Source organism: Sphaeramia orbicularis, chromosome 19 (assembly GCF_902148855.1).
Source record: "Sphaeramia orbicularis chromosome 19, fSphaOr1.1, whole genome shotgun sequence".
NCBI lineage: Eukaryota > Metazoa > Chordata > Actinopteri > Kurtiformes > Apogonidae > Sphaeramia > Sphaeramia orbicularis.
In genome coordinates, this window is record NC_043975.1 from 5807749 (window position 1) to 5834901 (window position 27153).

At 33.4% G+C, this 27153-nt stretch overlaps 1 protein-coding gene across 1 annotated transcript in view; it reads right to left on the reverse strand.

Annotated features, from left to right (window-relative positions):
• Positions 1 to 27153, reverse strand: part of psme4b (proteasome activator subunit 4b) — a 95164-nt gene that overhangs the window by 43489 nt on the left and 24522 nt on the right. The window contains exons 7-19 of the mRNA XM_030121768.1: positions 23076 to 23150; positions 22843 to 22965; positions 21890 to 21982; positions 21501 to 21679; positions 16730 to 16816; positions 14014 to 14200; positions 13557 to 13646; positions 12211 to 12275; positions 11823 to 11973; positions 8727 to 8825; positions 7180 to 7249; positions 6649 to 6716; positions 4514 to 4717 (exon numbers count right to left, since the gene is read on the reverse strand). Of these exons, the coding sequence (XP_029977628.1) occupies positions 4514 to 4717; positions 6649 to 6716; positions 7180 to 7249; positions 8727 to 8825; positions 11823 to 11973; positions 12211 to 12275; positions 13557 to 13646; positions 14014 to 14200; positions 16730 to 16816; positions 21501 to 21679; positions 21890 to 21982; positions 22843 to 22965; positions 23076 to 23150 (1491 nt within the window). The remainder of the gene's footprint in view (positions 1 to 4513; positions 4718 to 6648; positions 6717 to 7179; positions 7250 to 8726; positions 8826 to 11822; positions 11974 to 12210; positions 12276 to 13556; positions 13647 to 14013; positions 14201 to 16729; positions 16817 to 21500; positions 21680 to 21889; positions 21983 to 22842; positions 22966 to 23075; positions 23151 to 27153) is intronic.

Sequence of the window (27153 nt, forward strand, 5' to 3'; positions counted from 1 at the left end):
AACAGCTGGCAAGCACTCGAGCACAATCAGTCCACCTCAAAACCACAAATCTTCACCATCTATTAAAGTATTGAAAGTAGAAGAAAACACATTACAGAGGAATTTCATCTGCTATCAGTCAGTATCAATAGAGAAAGCTAACAGCCGATGGAAAAAAGTCTGTTATTACTTAAAAAGCTTGCAGCTGTCTCCACATTTTTTCGCTTTAATGTCAGATTTTACATGTTTTTCAGCTGACATTTCTTTGCATTCATGTATAGGAGGCTCATGCATGTCTTTTCATTCAATAAGAATGTTTGATTTTCATTTCATCCTTGAACTAATCAATTTTTTCACAACATAAATGGAGCTTCACGGCTGTTGAGGCAGGCATGGATCTACATCAACACCCCCCCCTCCCCCTCCCTTTTTTTCTTTTTTTGTTTTTAATTTTCCTACTCTCTTTCCATCGTTCCTTTCTCCTGCATCTCCACGGTTTATACATAATTTAACAAACAAAATAAAGAACAAAAAACGGGGTCAGTGTACATGAAGATGGGAAGAGGAAGAGGCTGTGTAGGAGGATCTGGATCGCTTCACTATCGGGTGGACGTGGTTAGAGAGAGATCAGATCAATAATCGGCTCAGAAAAGCAGGGCAGATACTTATTACAGATGCTACTCGCAGGGAGGAAAAAGGCAATAACCAGAAAATGGCTGAGTAAAGAGGCTCCTGACGGCCGCTAAATGGATCGAAACAGTCCAGAAAACACACAGCAGGTCCAAAATTAACACCCGTCCAAGACCAAATGTGGATAAATTTGGTTTTTGGTGGATAAATGCATTAGAACGATGGGTAGTTTTTATCCAGAATATGTGTGTTATTGTGCAGAAGCATAAGTAGACACATTTTAATATCCTGCATGTCTTTTTTTCTTCTTCTTCTGTATCAATTTCAGCACGTTAATCATCCGGATGATAATGAATGAATGATTAACCCTACATATATTTAGAGCTGCATTAATTCATCATACTTTAACATCGAAACAGGGTTGAAAGTTTCATCTTTTCACAAGGATTCACACTTTTTCAGCTTTCAGAATTCAACGCAAACTGTAGGTGATTTAGTTCCTTATTTTGTTGATTTTGTTCATTATTTGGATAATTTTTGTTCGTTTAGTTCATTAAAGTCTTTGTTTGGTTGTTACTTTGCTCATTTTTCTTCATTTAGTTCCTCATTTTGTGAATTCTTGGTCATTGCTTTGATCATTTTTATTAATTTTGGTTATTATTTTGATCATTTTTGTTGATGTTGTTCATTATTTTGCTCATTTTGGTTATATATCATTTAATTTACTAATCATGTAGATGTTCGATCCAATACATTGGAATCTTTGGCAGAACTTCACAGCTTTCTGGACAAATTTTCTTTTCATCTAATTGCTTATTTTGCTCAATTCAGTTGATTTAGTTTATTTAGTTGATTTTGTTCATAACTTTGCTCTTTTTTCTTCATTTAGTTCCTCATTTTGTGAATTTTTGGTCATTGCTTTGATCATTTTTATTAATTTTGTTCATTATCTTGCTCATATTCATTCATGTTGTTCATTAACTTGCTCATTTTTGTTCATATTGTTCAATTTTTTTGGTAATTTTGGTTATATATTGTTTAATTTACTAATCATGTAGACGTTCCATCCAATACATTGGCATTTTTGGCAGAACTTCACAACTTTCTGGACAAATTTTCTTTTGTTCATCTAATTGCTTATTTTGCTCAATTTAGTTGATTTAGTTCATTTTTTTTGTTGATTTTGTTCATGCTTTTGATAATTTTTTTCATTGCTCCATCTACTCAATATATTTTTGTGCATTATTTATTAGTATACTGGTATACTATCTTTTTTGTACCATTTTTACTTTTTTAATAACTACCCTTTCTTAGTTTAGTTCTTCTTTATTGCTGTTATTGTTCACTGTTTTCTACGGTGCACACTGGTGTTGGAAGTGCCAAGTGTCCATAAGTATTTGGACAGTGACAGTGATATTTTGAGTCTGTGTAAATGGCTAAAATGGTTGTAATTTCTAAACTGTTCATAAAATATCTTTGTTAAACCCCTTGAATTAAAGATGAAAGTCCACACTTCAGTCACATGATGATTGTTTCATTTCAGATGCACTGTGGAGGTGTACAGGGGTGAAATAACAAAATGTGTGTCACTGTCCAAATACTTATGGACACGACTCACTGGTTCCTCACTGGTCCAACTGTCCTGGTTTGTTCTCATAAAATGAATAAAGGCAGAAATAAAAGACAAGGGAAAACACACACAGACACACAAGGTGAACGGTATTAACCAGAACAGTCCAGTCATTAAATTGGTATTTGATAAATGCTTTCTAATTGTCATCCTGGAAATGGAAATTGCGGTGCATTTAACAAACCTCCAGCACCCCATTTAAATAAATTGAGAGAGAACACAGGCCGTTAAAAAGTTCTATTTTGCGTTTCCATGAAAACCTAATTGTTTTTGTCCCAGAGATATAGTCGTAGGAGGACAGGAGCTAATGGCGGTGATAATGGCCTGTAAACAAAGCGATAGTGAAGTTTGAAGTTTGGGGTAACCGTAGAAACCAGCCTCGTAAACCACGCAGTTCTATTAATATCTCCACCAGAAAAACATGCATAGAAATTGTTTATTTATCAATTCACAGCGTTGTTTTGTGTGGAAGACGTCGGTTTTATCTGTGGAGAATTTTGAGATTTACAGAGTCTCTAGTCGGCCCCTGAAGGCAGCATGGCCCCCTTCGCTAAGTCTCCATTGGTTAGATCAGGGGTGTCAAACTCATGTTAGTTCAGGTTCCACATTTAGCCCAATATGATCCAAAGTCACACCATAATAACCTCTAAATAATAAACTCCAAATTTTTATAGAACTTCACAGCACTTTATTCTAAACACTAATGAAGTTTTGTTTATCTGTTTGCTTATTTTGCTCAATTTAGTTGATTTAGTTTTGAATTTTGCTCATTTTTGTTCATTTAGTTCTTCATTTTGTGCATTTCTGTTCATTATTTTGCAAATTTTCATAAATTTTGTTCTTTGTTTTGCTCATTTTTGTTCATTTTGGTTATTATTTTGCTAACTTTTGTTCATATTATTCATTATTTCTCTCAGGAAACATCAAATATGATCTGACAAAGAGGATATTTACACATCATATACTTCATGGATGGGATATGGATTCAGGGTTTTTCATTTTGTTTAGTTTTTGTTCATTTATATCCATTTTATTCATTCTATTAATGTAGTCTTTATTCTTTCTTCACTGCTGATCATTTTGGTCTTTACTTTGATCATTTTTATTAATACTGGTCATTATTTTGATAGTTTTTCTTAATTTTGTAAATTTTTGTTCATTACTTTGCCAAATTTTTATTACTTTTGTTCATTGTCTTGCTGATTTTTGTTCACTTTGGTCACTGTTCTGCTCATCTTGGTTATATATTATTTAATTTACTGATCATGTAGGTGTTCATAAAGTTAAGGACAAATAAATAAATGTAATGTAAACGTAAACGAGTTCATATTCTCATGAACAGTTCAAACACTAATGAACTTTTATTCAACTAATTGCTTATTTTGCTCAATTTATTTGACTTTAGTTCTGTATTTTGTTCAATTTTGTTAATTTTGTTAATAATTTTGCTAATTTTTGCTCATTTTCTTCATTAGTTTGATCATTGTTGTTCATTTAGTTCCTCATTTTGTTCATTTTGGTTATTATTTTGCTAACTTTTGTTCGAATTATTCATTATTTCTCTCACAGTAAACATCAAATAAGCTCTGAATACAAGAGGATATTTATACATCATAAACTTCATGGATATGGATTGGTATGGATTGAGGGTATTTCATTTTGCTTAGTTTTGGTTCATTTATATCCATTTTAGTCATTCTGTCAATGTAGTCTTTATTCTTTCTTCACTGTTGATCTTTTTTGTCATTATTTTGATAATTTTTGTTCATTTTGTTCCTCATTTTCTGAATTTGTGTTCATTACTTTCCTCATTTTCATTGATTTTGTTCATTGTTTTTGTAATTTCTTTTCATTTTGGTTATTATTTTGCTAACTTTTGTTCATATTATTCATTATTTCTCTCACAGGAAACATCAAATATGCTCTGAATATTTATACATCATATACTTCATGGATGTGGTATGGATTCAGGGTATTTCATTTTGTTTAGTTTTTGTTTATTTATATCTAATCTATCTATTATTCTTTCTTCACTGCTGATCATTTTGGTCTTTACTAAGATCCTTTTTCTTCATTTAGTTCCTCATTTGTGAATATTTGTTCATCATTTTACAAATTTTCATTCATTTTGTTCATTGTTTTTGTTCAGTTTGGTTCTATGAAGTGTCTAAAAAGGTGATTATAAGCAGGTACGGTCAAAACGGACATTTCCATTCCAGCATCCTAAGGGTTGTGGGGATGTGTGCTGTTTTCGTGGCGTTGGTGTGCATTTACCCGGATGGGGAGGTCAGTGTCGAAGCCCCCTGAGGTGCTGCGGTACTCGGTGGGATAAATGAGCGACAGTGAGCGAAGCGTGTGCTCCAGCAGATTGCAGGCAAGCGTGTACGCCCGTTTACAGTGAAGGCGGACGCAAACCCGCAGGATCCGCTCCAGGTCCCCTCGGTATTTTAACAGCTGCTCGCCATCCACACGAGTTACCTAAACACAACACACACACACACAAATACACACAGACAGAGGCAATTCAGCCCAGAGTCGTGTCTTAAATAGGGAGGTTCTCCTGTAAATCACAGCATCTGGCCTGCTCTAACACACATTAAGCTCCCAGGAGTAATAAAACAAAACAGAAAGGGTATCAATATGTTCTGGTTAACGACAAAGCGCTCTCGTATTTATAACTGTGAAGGCAGCACGCTGCAAAAAATGTCATGTGGTCATCAGTTTGTCTCCTGTAAAAGGCAGAGGAATTCAGAAACATGCACTAGTTTAAGAGGAAAAGGACATTTAGAGCAAAAATAAAAAGGCTGGTTTCGGAAAATACGCACTTGATTTTCCTCATTCAGGAGTAAAAAACAAGATGATACACTAACAAATTATGGAACGAATTGAACAGAAAAGAAAAATACTGAGGAATTAATAATGTTCTTTTCATTTACTGTTTATACTATTCAGGAAACCACGGGATAAATAAATATGTAAAACACCATCTGTCACAAATCGACTTTTGATAAAACTGTATCGAATCTCTCACAGGAAACATCAAATATGCTCTGAACACAAGAGCAGGTTTACACATCATATACTTCATGGATGGGATATGGATTCAGGGTTTTTCACGTTGTTTAGTTTTTTTTCTTTTAAATCCATTCTGTTTATTTTATTGATGTTGTCTTTATTCTTTGTTCACTGACGATCATTTTTGAACATTATTTTGATTATTTCTGTTCATTTTGTTCATTTTGCTAATTTTTGTTGATTTAGTTCCTTATTTTGTCCATTTTTCTTCATTTTGTTCATTTTTTTGCCAATTTTTCTTCATTTAGATGCATATTTTGCTCATTTTTGTTCATTATTTTGCTTATTTTTCTTCATTTAGATCCTTATGTTGTGAATTGTTGTTCATTTAGTTCCTTATTTTGTGAATTTCTGTACATCGTCTTGCTCATTTTTGTTAATTTCGGTTATTATTTTGCTAATTTTTCTTTATATTGTTCATTTTTTGCTCATGTTGTTGATTATTTTGCTCATTTTGAGAACTTTTTGGTTAATATTTTGATCATTTTCATCCTTTTTGTTCAGTGTGTAGAAAAAACTGATGAAAAAGTGACTTTTTCAGTAAAATACATCATTAACAGAAGATAAAAACAAGCGTCCACAACCAGTATCATTTATCAAACTACCATCTAGACATAAATTCAGTTCATATCTCTACAATCCAATATATTGGCATCTTTGGCAGAACTTCACAGCTCTTTATTCTAAGCACTTATGATAATTTACATCTGAGTGTTTATTTTGCTCAGTTTAGTTGATTTAGTTTCAAATTTTGTCCATTTTTCTTCATATTTTTGATCCTTTATGATTTAGTTCTTTGTTTGTTTGTTAGCAAGATAACTCAAAAAGTTATGGACGGATTTTCATGAAATTTTCAGGAAATGTTGATACTGGTGCAAGGAAAATTTGATTAAATTTTGGCGGTGATTGGGGGGTGGGATCTGTGTTGGCGGAGAACTGCGCTCTCTGAGTGCTTTTCTTGTTAATTTTGTTTTTTATTTTGCATATTTTGGTCATTGCTTTGCTCATTTTTGTTCATTTAGGTAATTATTTTCATCGTTTTTCTGCATTAGTTCCTCATTTTGTAAATTGTTTTTCATTATTTTGCTCAATTTCGTTAATTTTGTTAATTGTTTATTTTGCTCAACCATCTAGAAATAACTTCACTTCATATCTCTACAGCCCAATATATTAGCATCTTTGGCAGAACTTCACAGCTCTTTATTCTAAACATTATAGTGATAATTTTCTGTCACTTTTTTTAACATTAGACAGTGTAAATCCTACATATAGGCTGCAGATATAGATGTGTATTTCTTGCAGTGTGGGGGCCCTGGGGGATGTGATTCCCTCACCTCAGAGAGCAGCTGGAGATTCCACAGCAGCTCCTTATCCAGCTCCTCTTCATTCTGCAGCTCCTCGTCTGCACACACACACATAAAAGCTGAATTATGTACTGAATCGCTCCCTCGGGACTCTGAGCCGAGCTCCTTTTGCTGAATCGCGGGGTCATTTCAGGCTTTAACTCAGCCACTTCAAGACTAGAAAAGCCTGTAGTTGTTTTTATTCAGACCAAATAAAAAGCGTCAAACACAAACATACATCAGTAGCTGTACACGGGCTCATTTGTTGATTGAATATTAATGATCTTAAACTGTTTTTTTTTTTCTTCGTTTAGCCAAATACAGCTGCTAGAAATGAGTTTAATCAACATTATTAGTGCAGCTGATAAACAGTCGGTCAAACATTTGCCGTCTTAAAGAGGCTTCACACTGTGTCGATTGAGGCGTCAACGCGACGCTGAGGATTCTGGAGCGTCTAAAGCTGGTTTAATCCTCGTTAAACATCATCTGGGATATTCTACGAATGCACACGGAGGTACTGACTGTTGGTGATGTGGGAAATGACGCTGCAGCAGTGGGGGACGAACAGACGCAGGGACTCGACGGGATGACACTGGAAATGAAGACCAAAGGTGTCCACGAAAAAAAAAACACATGAAATGACAAAACAGACAGGAGAGAAAACATAGAAGAACAAGATTGAACCACATAGTCACTTATATGGAATTTATGACAGAAATATGCAAATATACAGAGTTTTCATGCATGTAGATACAGTAGGATATCAGATTTAATCCAATTTATGACAGACTGTGCAGTAGATTTAACCCATGTAATGAAATAATGTCCTGTACATGAGGTTTTTTACAAAATCTGCCAAAATCAGTAAATTTCTGCTCGTTATTTTAGTGGAAAAATGACAAAAAGACAAATAAAAAGACTCATATAAGACATTATATTGATTATATTGTTTGATTATATTGTTTTTAGTGTATTTTGTTGTATGATCAGCTACCAAATCATGTTATTATTTTAATTATGTTTTTATTGATATTTTTCTTTCTCTGTTAATATTTGATAATTTTGTAGATTATTTCAATAATTTTTTGGGGGGGGGTTTCAGTATTTTTGTTAGTTTTATAATTTTGTTGATTATTTTAGTCAATTTTATTAATTTCCTGAACATATTTTCACTTTTCCTTTTTTAATATTTTGCTTGTTTTGGTTCTTTTTGTTGATTATTTTCTTAAGTTTACTGATCATTTTCTTAATGGTTTCATTATACTCATTTATTAATTAGTTAGGGGTTTTTTTGTTAATTTTTTTTTCTCATTCATTATTTTGTTAATTTAATTGATGTTTTTGTTAATTTTTGTCCATTTAGTTGATTACTTTATTCACTTTTATTAATTATTTTATTATTTTTGAGATTACTTTGATCATTTATGTTCATTTCGTAAATTTTGATTCGATTTTTCTTTGTTCATATTTCATAACATTCGACATTATCATTTGTTCATTTGTTCTTTATTCTGTTCATGTTTGTATATTTTGTTGATTACTGTATTCAATTCTGTTTATTTACTAATAATGACTTATTTTGGCCATTTATGGTTATCTGATTATTTTTTCAATACATTTTTTTTTTATTTTATTGATTATTTTGTTCCTTTTTGGTTCATTATGTACATTTTATTGCATATATTTTACTTTGTTTGCTTATATTAGAATATTTCCCACATACTTGAGATCCTTTATTTTATTTTTTTATTAATTTTGTTTACTACTACTTGTTGACTACTCAAAATTTGCATTTTTTTCATTAATCAACATTGCTTTTCATTTTGTTTCTTCTTTATCTCCTCATTATTTTTTTTTTTCTTTTATAAAGTAGACAGAAATCTCTCTCTCTGCGCATTGTCCGACACAAACCAACTCTTTGTCCACATTCACTCATTGGAACCTGGTCACCAACATAGTTGTCACAAAAATATCTCAATAAAATATAGTAGTAATGCTGGTTTTCTTGAGAGCCACTGAATGACAGATGAAAAACTCTTTTTAATAACCTGATGCAGAGACAGACTGACCTTTGCTGCAGCTCTGCACATATCGGCGACCATCCTACCCGACACACACGTCTCAAAGATGTTGGACGTGGCGAAATTATAGACTTTCTGCAATGCCACCTGACGTAAAGACAAAGAGCGGAGACAGGAGATCAGACGTATAGCTCAGAACACTGGATGAAGGAAGAAAAACATAACCCTTTAAGCATCAAAATTGCAATATTGTTACACTCAACATAATTGAATGAAACAGACCATAACTCCAGATAGAGTAACCAAATCTTGTTACCACCTCCCACCAATAGATGGCAGACATGTACCCCTTCAATCCTAGCACTATATCAATGCATGTTTCTATTCAAAGTGAAGAAGAAAATCCAGTTTAAAGGCGTGGTCTTGAGCTGGTTTAGTAAGTACGTAAAGTTTATTTAGTTTTAGTTTGGATAGATAAGGACAGATTTGGCTAAAAAGCTACTAAAATTTACTGCATTTTATTTTTAACTGATGTTTAAGTTAATTTATTTAAAAAGTAAGATGACAAAAAAACAAAAACACAAAGAAAACTTCCATGTAAATATGTTCAAAGTTAAATTTTAGTAAAAGTTACACAATCCAACATGTCCGCCGCCCTGTGACGTAACAATATGCAAATTAGATGAGTACATTTATGCCCATCATAAACTTCGGGTCATCGGCAATATTTTTCTCTTGTATAGTATGACTTTATCTCTAAACACTTCCAAGATACAGCTTTTTGAAATCTTGACATCAAAATTTAATATTTTTTGGAAACAAAACCAAAACAAAATTCTAAAGGGTTAATTTTCCAGTAGCAGCTCAACACTGAATGTACACCTATAAAAAATATTACAAGACAAAAAGCAAAGAAAATAGCAACAGCATGTGAAAATACAGTTACGATGTGGAAAATATATTGTTATAACATGCAAATATACTGTTAATATCAGACAATATATTGTTGTATGTTATTTTTTATGCATTTTTTTTTATATTCCATTTTAGTAAAAGTTATACAGTCCAATATGTCCACCACCCTGTGACATCACAATATGCAAATTAGATGGGTAAAATTACTCCCATCACAAACTTTTGGTCATAACCAATATTTTTCTCATTTATAATATGACTTTATCTCTAATCCCTTCCAAGCTACAGCTTTTTGAAATCAGATATCAAAATTGAATATTTCTTGGAAAAAAAGGGTTAACAAAATATATGAGTTTGTTCAGTGACAGTGACGTAAAATGTAGCTGCCTCTGCATTTCCACTGCATAAAAACAGTGTCAAAGCAAGAAAATCTTTGGTCATAAAATAAGTTTTTTTAATCATCAACTGTGTTTTTGGCCAAGTTATCTTAGAATCTAAGAGTGAACAGACTGTATGAGTTAACATGCTGAGTCTCAGCCTCTAAAAACCAAAACTGTGTTTGTAACCTTGGTGAGTTCACAGACTCACATCTGACCTTCACCAAAACCACTGTCTATCAACCTGAAAACACAAACAGAATCTAGAGTTGTGTATTCCCAAAAAGACTGAGAAAAGTTTTCATATGCCCAGATTCCACTACTGCAGACCTGTTTGAATGGACTAAAGTATAAAACCCTGGAATGATCAAAGTTCATTTATATAAATAAAGAAGAAGAATGTCCTTCAGCTGCTTCACTGAGTTCTGAATATGTGATAAATATCTGACTGAGGTAACGCTAACGTCTGTGATTCCTTCACTCTTACAGGATTTTTTCTCCATTAAAACATTAGATGACAGACCAGAGCATGTGTGTTTGTATGATATTAACGTCATCTCATGGAGGTTTCATGTTCTGTCAACTTTTTGCTCCAATCTGAGCAGAATCAGGTAAGAATTGTGTTTATTTGTGTCAGTGTGAGTCAGTTTTTACCCTCAGCCCTCACCACAGGGTAGTGTCATCAGTTCTCTGTCTGTCTGTCCGTCCGTATGCGCAAAAACTTTGGTGTGGACTGAAGGCCGAGGGTTTTCAAGTGCAGACACATTAGAGTTTGAGTCTGTGTTTGTGTCAGTTTTTGTGTTTGTGTTAGTGTTTGTAATGCTGTTTGTGTTGATATGTGTTAGTGTCTGTGTTTGTGCTGTTGTCTGTATTTGTGTTGGTGTTTGTGTCAGTTTTTGTGTGTGTGCTGCTGTTTGTGTCCATGTTTGTGTCAATGTCTGTGTTTGTGTTGGTCTTTTGTTTGTGTCGGTCCTTGTCTTGCCTTTTGCATCTGTGTCAATGTCTGTGTTTGTGTGAGTCTTTGTGTTGCCGTTTGCGTGGGTCTTCACATTGTTTGTTCAGGTCTTTGTGTTGTTTGTGCGGATCTTTGCCTTGTTTGTGCGGGTCTTTGCCTTGTTTGCGTGGGTATTTGCGTTGCCTTTTGCATGTGTCTTTGCATTGTTTGTGTGTATCTTCATGTTGTTTGCGCAGGTCTTTGCATTGTTTGTGTGTGTCTTTGCGTTGTTTGTGTGTGTCTCTGCGTTGTTTGTGTGTGTCTTTGCATTGTTTGTGTGTGTCTTTGTATTGTTTGCGTGTGTCTTTGTGTGGTTTGTGTGTGTCTGCGTTGTTTGTGCGGGTCTTTGCTTTGCCATTTGCGTGTCTCTTTGCGTTGTTTGTGTGTGTCTTTGCGTTATTTGTGCGGGTTGTTGCATTGTTTGTGTGTGTCTTTGCGTTGTTTGTGTGTATCTTTGCGTTGCTTATGCGGGTCTTTGCGTTGTTTGTGTGTGCCTTTATGTTGTTTGTATGTGTCTCTGCATTATTTGTGCGGGTCTTTGCGTTGTTTGTGTGTGCCTTTATGTTGTTTGTATGTGTCTCTGCATTATTTGTGCGGGTCTTTGCGTTGCTTTTTGCGTGTGTCTTTGCATTGTTTGTGCAGGTCTTTGCGTTGTTTGTGTGTGTCTTTGCGTTGTTTGTGTGTGTCTCTGCGTTGTTTGTGTATGTCTCTGCGTTCTTTGTGCGGGTATTTGCATTGTTTGTGTGTGTCTCTGCGTTGTTTGTGTATGTCTCTGCGTTGTTTGTGCAGGTCTTTGCGTTGTTTGTGCGGGTATTTGCGTTGTTTGTGTGTGTCTTTGCGTTGCCGTTTGCGTGCTACCTTGTATATTTCGGTGGAACACTGTGTGAGGATGGTGCTGACGGTGGACGACAGGCCCAGCTCCACCAGACTCTCCAGCTGAGTCTGCGTATCTGTCTCGGTCTCGTCTCTCGTCTGTTCCAGCGTACTGCTGTCTATCAGAGCAAAACACCTGCAACGCCGCACACAAATGCACAATCACATGCGCATACAGACGCTTTGTACACTTGTCAGCAATGAAAATGTCAGCGGCGCCAACCAATCTTTATCATGAAAAGGCTGCTTTAAGTGGCCGGCGGGGGCAGCGATGCAGACCGGTGGGTTTCGCAACAGAAAGAGACAAATTCACACCAGAAACTGACAACACGGCTTCACTAAATGACAGTTTTACTTCTTTATTTGGTTCTACCTGTCCAAGAACTGGAGAACGAAGTCTTCAAACTCAGCTGACGCAAAGCACAGATCTTTTTCAATCTGGGGAGGAAAAACAAAGAGAGAGAGAAGGGTGTTCCAAATGTATCTTAAAAGGAAAAATTATAATTATGGGAAAAACACTTCATAAATACTTATATAAAATGAAAATATCTTGTAAAAATATGCAAATACCTTGTCATAACATGAAAATCTGACACTACGACACAAATCTGTTGTCTTAAAATGTGAAAATACAGTTACAACTTGAAAAATATCTTGTTATAATATTTGAAATATTTTGTTGTATCTAGAAATTCTTTGTTACGCCATGAAAACATCTTGTTACAATGTGAAAATATAATTACAACATTAATATATCTTGCTGTTACACGCATATATATTGTTAGAATGTGAAAATATCTTGTAAATATTAGAAAATATAAATACAACATTAATATATCTTGTTATAATATCAAAATATCTTGTAAAAATGGAGAAATATTTTGTTAATATCTAGATATTCTGAGCTACCAAGTGAAAATATCTTGTTATAATGTGAAAATTTAATTAAAATGTTAATATAGCTTGTTATAACATCAAAATATCTTGTAAAAATGCTAAAATATCTTGTGAAAACGAACACCTGCTGCTACAACATGAATATGTCTTCTTAAAATGTGAAAATACAGCTATAGTGTGAAAAATATCTTGACATAACATGCATACATGCTGTTAAAATCTGAAAATATCTTGTTATAACATGAAAATATATTGTTATACTATGAACATATCTTGTAAAAATGTGAAAATATTTTGTCTCAACATGAAAATCTGATGCTCCAACATGAATATGTCTTCTTAAAAAGTGAAAATGCAGTTAAGACATGAAAAACATCTTGGTATACTATGAAAAAATCTTGTAAAAATGGGAAAATATAAATACAACATTAATACATCTTGTTATAATATTAAAATATCTTGTAAAAATGGGGAAATATTTTGCTAATATCTAGGGAATCTTTTGCTATGATACGAATAAACCATCTTAAAATGTGAAAACACAGTTATAATGTGAATAATACATTGCTAAAACATGCAAATATGCTGTTACAATCTGAAAATATCTTGTAAAAATGGGGAACATTTTGTTAATATCTAGAGAATCTTTTGCTATGATACAAATAAACCTTCTTATTAAATGAGAATACAATTATAATATGACAAATACATTGTTATTACATGTACATACTATGCATTTACAGGTATATGTGTATGTATTTACTGGTAAATGACAGACCGATGGTCATTTTTTTGTCCATTTAGTCTTTTCTGGGACTTTACCTCCGTGAGGTCACTGTGTCGAGACGGAGCAGACGAACAATCCACTAAAGGCACCAGAGTGGTGAAGGTGGCGATGAACTGGAACGTTATCTGGACACAGGGACACAACAGGAAACGGATCGATTTACATCATCTGACACAACGGCGGCCTCTGTTAAATTACCTACCAGATGTCTGCGGAGTAACTACTTCAAACGTATTCATTTATTCCTGTGTGATGGATTAATGCAGTCTGGAGACAATGAAAGAGAAGCCAATCTATTTTACAATCCAAGCAGAAAGCGAACACAGAGTCTGGGTAATTGCGAGTTCTTCAAAGTGAGATATTCATTCTACTTTCAGGAATTATTAATAGGACCGAGCAGAGCAGCTAGAAATGAGTTAAATCAGCACGAATTGCATTGTCTACCCGTGTCACTATTCTTCTTCATTACTAATCAACGCATCCATTACTCACCATGCACTTGCTGAAGTCGTTGGGGTCCACTCCTGGTAGCGAGCCCATGAGCAACGGCACCACGTGTGCACGGCCTTCTGGGTAGTTGTTGTTGGAAGAGACCAGGCTGCGAGCCATGCCGATCATGCAGCTGAGCGTCGCTGTGAGCGTGTGCGGCTCCGTCAGGGTTTCCATCGCTGCATACGTCCTGGTTAATTCAGAGAAAAAATAAGCATAAACACACGAGAAGTCGAATTAAAATGTAAAGCAAAACAGACTAGAATCAAGTCGTAGCATGAGATGTTTGTTGTTAAAACAAGATGATTTTCAGATAATATGTTTTTATGTCCAGGTTTCTTGTTAATAAATGTTAAATGTAAAAATATCACATCATATCATGAAAATGTCTTGTAAAAATCTGAAAATATGTTATTATACCAAGAAACATTCTTGTAAAAATTTGAAAATATCTTGCTATATCGTCAAAATACTTTGTAAATTTTGATAATGTTTTATTACAACATGAAAATACCTTGTACAAATGTGAAAAAATGTCATTATACCAGGAAAATATCTTGTAAAATTTTGAAAATATCTTGTTATAACATGAAAATACCTTGTAAAAATGTGAAAATATGTCATTATACCAGGAAAACATCTTGTAAAAATTTGAAAATATCTTCTTGAAACATGAAAATACCTTGTATAAATGTTAAAATATCTTGTTATATGAATAATATGCTTTGCAAAAATGTGAAAATATATTAGAACATGAAAGTACTTTGTAAAATGTGAAAATATCTTATTATAATATGAAAATACTTTGTAAAATGTGACAATGAGTTATTATAACATGAAAATATCTTATAAAATGTGAAAATATTTTATTATACCTGGAAAATATCTTGTAAAAATTTGAAAATATCTTGTTATAACATGAAAATACCTTGTATAAATGTTAAAATATGTTGTTATACAAATAAAATCTCTTTTAAAAATGTGAAAATATCTTATTAGAACATGACAATGTCTTGTAGAAATGTGAAAATATACCATTATAACATGAAAATGTTATTATACCAAGAAAATACCTTGTAAAAACTTTAAAATATCTTCTTGTAATGCAAAAATTATTTGTAAAAATGTGAAAACATTGTTAAAATCTAGAAATTTGTTGTTCTAACTTTAAAACATGATGTAATAATGAGAATACATCTTATTTTGTAACGGTAAATTTAGGTAGATTTGTGTTTCCATAGGGTACAAACTCAAATTTTTTATAATATTTATTTACTTTTACACTTTGTGTGTGTCTTGAGGTTTTCTTTTCTGTTTTTTCAGGATTTATTTTGCATCGTCATCCTGTGATTCACAAACTTTTCACCTACATCATGAAGTATTTTTAATTTCGTGAAGCGCCTTGAAAGTGTGAAAGACGCTATAGAAATAAGGTTGGGGAGTTCACAATGAAACAGACCTCAGGGATAAAACATCATGAAACTGTGTTGTCAACAACGGTTTCCAAGATTATTTTCTAATACCAGCTCTGACGCCAGTTTCTATGAGTCCTTGACGTGGTCATGAAAATTATTTTTTCTTTTTCTGACAGATTGGGAGTTACAGAAAAGCTTCATGAAAACAGAACAAATCCATTTCTTTTTTTTTTTTCTTTTTTTTTTTTTTTTTTTTTTTTTACATTTTAATTAGATTAGATGAAATTAGATGAGATGAGATGAGATTAGATAGAACTTTACTGATTCCTTGGGCAGAACCCTCAGGAAATTAATTTTCCAGTAGCAGCTCAAGACTGAATGTACACTTATAAGAAATATTATGAGACAAAAAGGAAAGAAAATAGCAACAGCATGTGAAAATACATGTACAATGTAAAAAATATATTGTTCTAACATGCAAATATGCTGTTAATATCTGTAAATATATTAAACGTATACAGTATATTGTTACATATATAAATGTATTGTTGTATATATTGGTGTAACAATACCTATAAAGATAGTAGTGAAATACAAGCAATTTTACTAAAAGTTACGCAATCCAATATGGCCCCCTCCATCTGTGACATCACAATATGCAAATTAGATGAGTGCATTTACTCCCATCATAAACTTTGGCTCATACCTAATATTTTTGTCATTTACAGTATGACGTTATCTCTAAAGACTTCCAACATACAGCTTCTTTATATCAAACTTCAATTTTTTTTTTTTTTTTTTTTTTTTTACTCCGGTGCCTAAAGGATTAATGTTTATACTTCAAGTTTACAAGTACAAGTTCATACTTCTTCCTACTCATTTCAACCATACAAAATTCAGACTTGTATGTACTTGAAGATGGATTCTGTTCATTTAAATGTTATTTTGTTTTTGTCTTAATTTGCTTTGTTTTGTTTTATTTTGTTTCTTTGCATGTTCGAAATAAACAAATAAAATAAATAAATGTTCCAGTAGCAGCACAACACCGAATGTACACATATAAGAAATATAACAAGACAAAAAGGAAAGAAAATGGTAATAACGCGTAAAAATACAGTTACAATGTGAGAAATACAGTCCTAACATGCAAATATGCTGTTAAAATCTGTAAAGATATTGTTTTATATATTATCATTTTATATGTATATGTATTGTTGTAACATAGAAGTGAGAAACAGGCAATTGCACTTTAAAAAGTAAATTTACATGCTTCTAAAATGAAAAAGGCAGTAAAAGCATCTTACTTCTCCAGGACAGGAGGGATGGTGAGTTCTGGTGTGAGCAGAGCCAGGTTCTGCAGGGCGTAGGCGGCGTCGGTACTGCCCGTTTTACTGCACGTCACCAGCAGAGGGCGCAAAAACAACAAGAGAGCACAGTGTAAACAACAACAACAACACGTGGACAGATAATCACCGATGACCTGTGTTTGTCCAGATTAAGGCTTTGTGTGGCAGCGTGTCCAGGACATCCGCTCAGCCTGTTATTTAACCGACTGACACTGATTCAGGTGTTTGATGACCAGTTCCAACTCAGGAAACGTCAATAGAACAGGAAATATTCACATCCTTCAACCAGAAAATCAAAGTATGAAGCTTTATCTACAAAATGTACTATGAAAATCATCCCCGTGTGTGTTTTATGGTTATTTCTGGTGTTTTTGATTCATTTTACTGCTTTAGATGTTCAAGATTTGAGCTCATTTTAACAATAACTAACTTAAACTGTTTATTTAGTGGTTTAATTTGCAGCAGTGATTATAGTAGCGTTGTGATATTTCCTTGAGACCGAAACCTAGAATGAACTATAATGAATGAAAAAGTAAGGAAAATAGAGAAAATTAACATAAAAAATTGAGAAAATTGTCCAGTTAATAAAGAAAATGAACAAGAGGGAGTAAAATATTAAAGAAAATTAATAGAAAGTAGTAAAATAATAAAGAAAATGAACAAAACTGTGAAAAATATAAAAGAAAATGAGCAAACATGAACAAAATACTCAAGAAAATGAAGCATTTATATGTAAAAAAAAAAAAAAATACGATTGAACTTAAATAGGATTGAATCAACAAATTTAACAAAACCATGATAAAAATAGAGAAGATGTTGAACAAAAATGAACAAAATATCAAAGATAATTAATTTCCTTTGGACCCAAACTTAGAAAAACGTATCATGAACTACCATAACATCTCAATTTTTTTATTAAAAAGGAATTCACATTAGAACGTTTGTGTTTAAAGATGTGTAAGAATAAAGACTGAACATATTTTGATCATGTTGTTCAACACTGAATCAACAAAATTAACAAAAAAATGTGAACAATAAAGAAGACAATGAACAACAATGAACAAAATATTCAAGAAACTGAACAAAAGGGACCAAATATTGAAGAAAATGAATAGAAATTAGAAAAATACTAAAGAAAATGAACAAGAGGGAACAAAAGATTTTTAAAACAATTAACAAAACTAACAAAATAATTGAAAAATTTAGCAAAAAAAATAAAGAAACTGAAAGAAAGGCAACAAAATATTTAAGAAAATGAAGAAAAGGGAACAAAATATTTAAGAAAATTAATTAAAAAAAATTGAAATATATTAAATAAAATGAACAAGAGGGAGCAAAATATTCAAGAAAATGAATAAAACTAACAAAATAATTGAAAAATTTAGCAAAATAAGAAAAACTGAATAAAAGGCAACGAAATATTTAAGAAAATGAACAAAAAGGAGCAAAATATCCAAGAAAAAGAACAAAAATGAACAAAATAATACAGAAAATGAACTGTTGTTTCTAAAGGTAAACATTTACAGTGATGCTGCACAGGGACAAAAGCACAAAATTGCACAAAACAATGGTGTGACTGTGTAAAAACTGTCCAATTATTATACTTTTTAAAATTATACCCCATGTCACATGATGTATTGAGTGTTAAACTAATGTCTTTACTGTTATTTCTTTTTTTTTTTAATTATTTTTGGTACTGCGTTTTTCCCCACTATACTTTTTGTTTTTTATTACCTGCTATTATTAACAGTGTTTGCTCAGGATGTTAAAGTGTATTTATTTATTTATTATATATACCTGTACATGTCTCCATCTGTAAATGTGCTGATTCTCACCATGATCTATTGCAGGTTATACACTGACTCACACACCTGTATGACCTACATTTAATATTTCAGGTGCAAATCGCTATGTGACGCTGTTGTTTTCTCTCTTTCTGTTGTTCACGTGAATGCACCCAAGTGGAATTTTAAGAAATGTCAGTTTCAGTGACTGAAGAGGCCCAAACATGGAGAAAAATGTTGGCTAAATCTCCATATTAGTGTGGACAGAGTGTTACGTTCATCCTTTAGTTTATCACAAATGTCCAAAATAAACACATTTTGGAGATTTGTGGTTTTCACTACACAGGAACCAAAAGAAAAACTGGCATAAAAAGTACAATTTCTGACTTTGAAATGTAGTGGAGTAGAAGTCTAAAGCTGCTTAAAATGGAAAAAGATATTCACAGTGTACCTAAAAAACAGAACTTAGCTGCATCCGACCACTGGAAAACAATTTTCATATAAATACCAAGGTTTTCCATATTAAACTTGACTTATTTCACTTCTGAGACACTGCTGTGATGACAGCTCCAGCATATATATAAAATAAATACCTAAAAAAGGTGAAAACAACAAACAAAAAGAACACATTTTTCTATTTCAACCTTGGTGTGACTCGTAGGAATGAGTTAAAGTTAAATGAAATGTTTTGGTATTTGTGGTGTTAGTGTGGAAAAGTATGGGAGGTTAAAATAAATACACTGATATTAAAATAGACTTCAGTCAGAACTCGCAGCAGACCTGATCCCGACTCCAACTATCTGAAGACCTGCACAATGTTTGGTTTTAATGGTGGGATAATGAGCCACTAATTGTGTCAGACTGAAGCGATACGCTCACACCTCCTCCCACGGCGACATCTGTGGTATGTATTTGTGTCTGGATAGAAACACTTCCCATCAGCCTCACGTTTGTTTGGACTATTTTTACACTCCGCAGATGACCCATTTTTACCTGATGTTGTCGTTCTTTTCTTTGTTGTGGGTTTACCTCCGTTAACAGCATCGTACTAGTGACACTTGCTCATATTTCATGGTGTAATTTTTAAGTTTTGATGTTAAATCCTTCATTAACCCATAAAGACCCAAACATACAGTTGTGACCATGATAGAAATTGTTTAATACCTGTTGATCCACTAATCCACAGGTGTCAAACATGCGGCCCGGGGGCCAAAACTGGCCCGCCAAATGTTCCAATCTGGCCCGCAGGATGAATTTGCAAAGTGCAGAACAGAAGATATTAACAGTCAAGGGCATCAAACTCGAAAATAATAGCATAATAACCTAAAAATAATGACTCCAAATTTTCTTCTTGGTTTCATGTGATAAAAATAATATGACATCAAGCCTATAAATAATGGCAACACCATTCTTTTCTCTTTGAGTTACTGCAAAGAACATTAAATTCTGATATCCTTTAATAATAAAACTTCAATAACCTGAACAAATATGAACAATCTGAAATGTCTAAAGAAAAATAAATGCAATTTTAACAATATTCTGCCTGTTTTGTGTCTTGGTAGATCTGATCTGTAATGTACATGTATTAATCATAAGTTGAGGTATAATATTGATCACATTTTTCTTATTATTTCTTCTTATTTTTCCTTCAGAAATTTCAGTTGTTTCAGGTTATTCACATCTTTTCTTGTTTGGATAGTTTGTAAAATGTTAATGTTTTCATAATTTAATGTTATTTTTTGCATATAAAAAATCTGGAGTTGTCATTATTTATAGGCTATTATGGTATTATTTGACTGGTCTGGCCCACTGGAGGTCAAGTTGAGCTGAATGTGGCCCCTGAAAGAAAATGAGTTTGACACCCCTGCACTAATTCTATCAATACATGTAAATAATTGGTGTAAAATCTTTTCATGGTCATCAGATATGACCCATTTGGATGTTCAGAGACTCCGTAGTTACCATGGAAACACTGTCATCTTCCACAACATTGATCCACCAGTAAAACCCATGGAGTTTCATAAATGTCAGTGGCTGTACATGTATTTTTACATCCATTCGATCATATATTTTGCTGAAAGCATCACTTTTTCTTCAGTTTACGTGGTTCTACATTCATGGAGTTTGATCAATGACAGTGAACAGAGAAACTTGTTTTATGTTAATTTAATAATAGATTTTGATAAAAATGTCTGTTTTTAATTCAGTTTTCTCTGTTTTTGATATAATAACCCTCAACTTTAATCTAAGGTTTTACGACCATCTACAAGATCAGTATATTAAATATTAGAAAATACCCAATTTTTACTGGAAAAATGCAAAATACAGGGAATTATTTTATGATAAATAGTGACAAATCACTTAAGAAATGTTAAATATAGAGAAAAAATAATAATTTGGGAACTACCACAAAAGTAGCACTGGGTCTTTATGGGTTAATAACTTGGATCAGACTGAAATATCCTGGTTTTTTGTCATTGTTTTCATGTTGTTCAAGACTGAATCAACAAAATAAATTTTTAAAAATGCGGAAAATATTCAAGAAAATGAACAATAATGATAGTTTGCAAATGTAAATATTTGTAGAGAAAAATTAGTAGTTGTCATTATTTATAGGCTATTATGCTGTTATTGTACTGGTCTGACCCACTGGAGATCAAATTGGGCTGAAAGTGGAACCTGAAAGAAAAGGAGTTTGACACCCTTGTTCTAAATAAATGAATGGAGTTAAGAAATGGAGTCAAAAGCCGTTTTCAACACTGGTTAAATATTTCGAAAATCCTCAGGCCAATGTGAAGACTGACCAATAGAACCGTTTTTTGACCAAAAATGGACTTACGAGGTTTCTGCACGATATAAAAGATCAAATAGAGTAACAGGATTTTCCCCAAACCTCCAAATCCCATAATCCCTGAACCTCCTCCTCCCGAACCCCTGTGCAGTACCTGAACATGGCCAGCAGGGCGGCTCCAATGAGACTTTGCGTGAACTCTCTCAGGTCGTCATCTGTCAGCCTCTGGGATTCAGGAACCAGCGTTATCCAGCAGGGAATGGCGTGGCGTTCGCGGTGCACACGCCGCACGACGCTCGCCGGCAGACGCTGAAGCAGCCGCATCAGACGAGACTGCACAGATGTACACGTTAGCATCATCGTCCAGTAACACATCCTATCTAACGTAAACAGATCTGTGATGTGGCTGTTGCATTTCATTATTGTGTCGCTTGCGTGCAGACGGTGAGCCAAGTTCTGAATGACAGGTTATAAATCAACAAGCGGCTGAAAATACGCTCACTGCTGGTTTTATGAGTGTGAGAGCAGATAAGAGGCCCTCACCTGCCAGCGGCCGTGATTGGACGGATGGTAGAAGGATGCGATGCTGTTGAAGAGGTAGGTCAGCTCCTTCTGAGCAGGGTTTCCTGGTCCACCCTGGGGGAAAACACAGATTAATCACATTCAAGAAGCTGGAAAGAGACGTTCTAATTAGGGGTGTATTGGCAAGAATCTGGCGATACCATACAAATGACAATACTAGGATCACTATATGATATATCGCAATATATCACGATACTGTTAACAAAGCGATATTTCTTTTTGAAAGATTATTTCCTGGAAAACTAACATCTGCCTCTTTCAGACAGTAAAAAGTGCTTTTAGGATGCTTGAAATAATCATTATTTTAAAAAAGTGTTATCAATTTAGAAAAAAATACATGTAGAACCTGCTATATCACAATCGTACTTTTGCCGTATACAAACAACAGAGCAAAATACCCATTTGAAAATAGAAATAAAGGAGTAAAATATCCATGTGAATATAGAAACAAAAGATTAAAATACTGATGTGAATATAGAAATAAGAGTAAAATACCGATATGAATATAGAAATAAAAGAGTAAAATATCCATGTGAATATAGAAATAAATTAGTAAAATACCCATGTAAATATATAAATAAAAAGAGCAAAATACCTGTGTGAATATATAAATACAAGAGTAAAATACCCATTTGAATTATATAAATAAAAGGGCAAAATACCCATGTGAATATAGAAATAAAGAGTAAAATACCCATGTGAATATAGAAATAAAAGAGCTTACAGGATTCCCAAAAAATACAAAAAAAAACCCCCAAGAAACAAAAATAGACCTCCGCCATGTCTGCATTTGAATGAATCTCTAAAAATATCGATACAGTCCTTTTTGATATCGATACAGTATCGCGATATATCATGGAAGTGATATTTTCTCACACCCCTAGTTCTATTGGGCTTTTGAGTGCACTGCGTACCAGAAGGGCTGTGATCCACAACACCAGGTGTCCAATATCGTATGAGTTGGTGAGATATCGTGGCGCCACCATCTGACTGACCCCGACTGGAAGGTTCAGACTGCGAAGGATCCGGGTGAAAATCTGCAAACACACAAGCGGGATTTCCCCCTCACACAGCAGGCCCGGCAGTCCGCGACAAAATGCATTAACAGACACACTTCTATATCCAAATAATTCCTCTAATGACTCACAGTGGGAGTATAAGGGGTCCAGTCCACATAGCCGATGTTATCGTTGGCCAGGCGAGCAAACAGGTTCACTAGGTGCTGAATGACAACATCAGACAAACAATCAGTACGAGTACAAAGAACATTCCCAGAAGTGAAGGATGTCTTTCCAAGAATTATATATAGACACTTTGGAAAAAAAAAAAAAAAAAAAAAAGATGTTTGAGGGGAGAGGAAGTGTGCACGTCCAGACTCCTCTGGGCCGTGAGTCGGATGAAAGACACAAATGGAAAATCTTATCTGCACACCAGGCGGAAACTGCAGATACATTAACAACATTTCAACATTTCAATCATCGACACGAGGAAATGTTGAAAAGTGTGTCATTCCAAATTACACTATCATTTCTTTAGCTAAATGGAAAGCTGCGTGATTCATTGCGCAGTAATTTCTAAGTACTTCCAATCAACATTTAGGGTCGTAATATACTCTATTAAAGGGTGAAAGTTTTTTGTCAGTTCACATTTGTACAATTAGGAGTTAGTTTGTTCAGATTTTAGGGAACACATGTCAACATTATGAGGACGTTTTATCCTTTAAACGTCTCTGTGAGGGTTAAAGCTTGGTTTTAGAATTAAAGTTAAGATGAATCAAAGTTGGATTGCTGTCATTCACTGTAATTACAAGGATTCTACTATGCAGATATAGCTCCAGAAGCTGAAATCAAGAGCAAAAAGATGAAAAAAGATAATCCTGTATTAATTCCTGTTTAAAGGGAAATTTACCATATTCTAACAGCAAAAAGCAAAAACACTGCAAAAAACATCAGCAAAAAACATAAATGTATATATTAAAAATGACAAGAGGTAGAGGTAAGAACAGTAAAATAGTGAAAAAATAAAGACCCGAGCAATATGTGAAACAGAAACAAGATCCTAACATCAATAAGTGCATACATTTAACCTTTTAATGTGTTGTACTTTCATTTTCATGTTTATATTTGTTTTAATTGTGATTGTTTTTAGGGACTACGAATGTAAATTATCATTTTGGCTAAAATCCAGAATGAGGAAATGTTGAAAAGTGTGTCATTCCAAATTACACTTTTCATTTCTTTAGCGTAAATGGAAAGCTGCGTGATTCATTGCTCAGTGATTTCTAAGTATTTCCAATCAACATTTAGGGTCGTAATACAATCTATTATGAGGCGGGTTAAAGGGTGAAAGTTTTGTGTCAGTTCACATTTGTAGAATTAGGTGTTAGTTCATTCAGATTTTAGGGAAGATGTGTCAACATTAACCCTTTCATGCATAGTGGTCACTCCAGTGGACAGTTACTCTACAGCTTTACTCTTGTATATTCATGGGTTTTGTTGTTTTAGTTCCATATCAACCAACACAGTGGACACTTATGCGTCATCTCATAAACTGCAATTCATACCATTATTTAACTCTGCTGTTCTTGATTGGTTCTTGAGTGGAAATCAATTGTTAATATTTATTTTTTGCATATTATCTCCATGAAGTGAGTAATAATTAGTATTAGAATTTGTTAAAATGTGAGAAAACATCAGATTAGCTGCATTAAACATGGTTTCATTTCACTGTTTTCATATCACTTTATGATATTGGGTTTTAAACACATGTTTCTTTGCTTCAAGAATAAAATTCATGGTGTAGCTGAGTGGACATTTTTGTAACTCCATGAAAAACACGTTGATTTGAAAAAAAAATAATTAAATCACATTGGGTTTTTTTCCATGCCTAAAGAGGAATAAAAACACTCAGGAAAAAAAAAAAAAATCTTGATTAAGGTTCTAATAATTCATGCATGAAAGGGTTAAGAAGACGTTTTATCCTTTAAACGTCACCATGAGGGTTAAAGCTTGGTTTTAGAATTAAAGTTAAGATGAATTAAAGTTGGATAGCTGTCAGTGACTGCATTTACTTCTACTCAAATAAAGCTCCAGAAGCTGAAATCAAGGGGAAGAAGATGAAATAAGATAAGATGGTACTCTATTATTCCTGTTACCAGCTAAATTTACCATGTTATAACAGCAAAAATGTACATAAACATAAATGTATATATTAAAAATGGTAAGAGGTAGAAGTAAGAACAGTAAAATAGCGAGAAAATAGAAGATACAAGCAATCTGTGAAACAGAAACAAGATCCTAACATCAATAAGTGCATACATTTAACCTTTTAATGTGTTGTACTTTCATTTTCATGTTTATATTTGTTTTAATTGTGATTGTTTTTAGGGACTATGAATGCAAATTATCATTTTGGTTAAAATCCAGTGTTGTTTTAATAAAGATGTTCTTTAACGTGCACTATCCCGACCAAATAAACTAATAAATGAAATAAAACAAACTAACTTAAATACATAGAGAAGATAAGAAATGCCTTCCTTCTGCAGCTTCATTCACAAAATTCAAAGATAAATTTAAAAAAATTATATAGATTAATCTAATGTCATTTCATGATGTGAGGCCATTTTTCCAAGGTTCTATGGTTAGATCTGGTGCAATGTGATTGGTAAATACAGCTGTCATTCACTTATTTAACCCACCTATTCATCTGAAAACACCTGTGACTGGCCAGAAACCTATGACATTAGGGTACATTTTTTACAGCCTAAAAAAAGAGGCAAAGAGTAGATGCAGAAGTTCTGTATTAATGGGATTCATGGAATTTTGACTCAATGGTGCAAAAAAGAAAGCAATCAAGCACCACAGCTGTCACAATACTGGGAATGCCATTTTAATTAGAAAAAACTGGTCTGATGAGAAAGAATCTTTATTTAGATTGGAGGGAGTGTTAACCTTCCATAATCTAATAGGAAAATATTTGCACCTAGTAACCATGCAAACAGTACATTTTTTGGTCTGGATTAAATTTGCAGGAGGGAAACATCACCTGGACCAAATGGCCTGTTTTTGGTCCAATCAAAAGAACTGGGTTCAGTCCAGGTCAAACAGAACCATGCTTTGGGTCGTGTGCGGTGTGAACACAACTACACTGTTGCTCATAAAGTTGGAATAAAACATATTTTCCCTCCTCTGATAAAATGATTGTGACAATGTGATTTATCCTTGACAGATAAAGTATAACTGGAACTCAGTGTGTAATCATTGGACCTGGTCAAAGGTGAATACTGATGTGTATAAATAGGAATAAAAGAGAAATGTGTTTGAAAACAAATGTATTCCGACTTTATGGACAACAGTGTCTTTGGATATCTCAAACAGACTGCTCTGCAAGTGAAAGCATCTAGAATAAAAGTACTGAAACCAAGATTTGCAAGTCCAAAGTGCAAGTGGCTGTAGTTCAGACAGTTTCAGACAGTCCTTTATAAAAGTTACGTTTGTTGGTTTGGTAAATTTTTAATGACCACACATATGCATTGACTTTGACCATGAAAAGACGAAAACTGCATTTTACTCAAATATTTACACGTATTGATGGGATTAGTTGTTAAAACTTATTAAATATTTGAGATCAGTAGATGCTTTGGGTGTCTGTTTGGGCCTTAGAGGACTAAATACACCCAACAAACATACATTCCTGTCTAAAAGTCCGAGTCCAATATTACGTTTGTTGATTTAGTAAAAGTCTAATGTCCACACATATGCATTTGTCTCTGTATTTAGATCTAATCTGATATATATGAAGTATGAACAGCAGGAATAACTAAAGTTTCAGGTTAAAAACAACTTCTATAAACCAAAATAGTCATATTTAGTGTGACCTCCCTTTGCACTTAACATATATTTAAGAGTGAAAAAAGTTAAATTACATGATGAAAATGTTTTACATTTACAAACTATCATTTCACTAAAAATGTGATTGACCTGAACAAATATACAACCTAAAATTTCTGAAGTAAAACAAGAGGAATTTCAACAATATTCTGCCTGTTACTAAATGTTTTGTGTATTTGTAGATCCACTGTGATCTGTAAGTTGTGATACACATGTGTAAATGAGAAGCTGAGGCATAATATTATGAAAATTGCACTTTTATAGGTTATTATATCCCCAAAATCAAGTTTTGGGGATGTAATGGTCCACCAGATCCACTGCTGGATGTCCTTCATG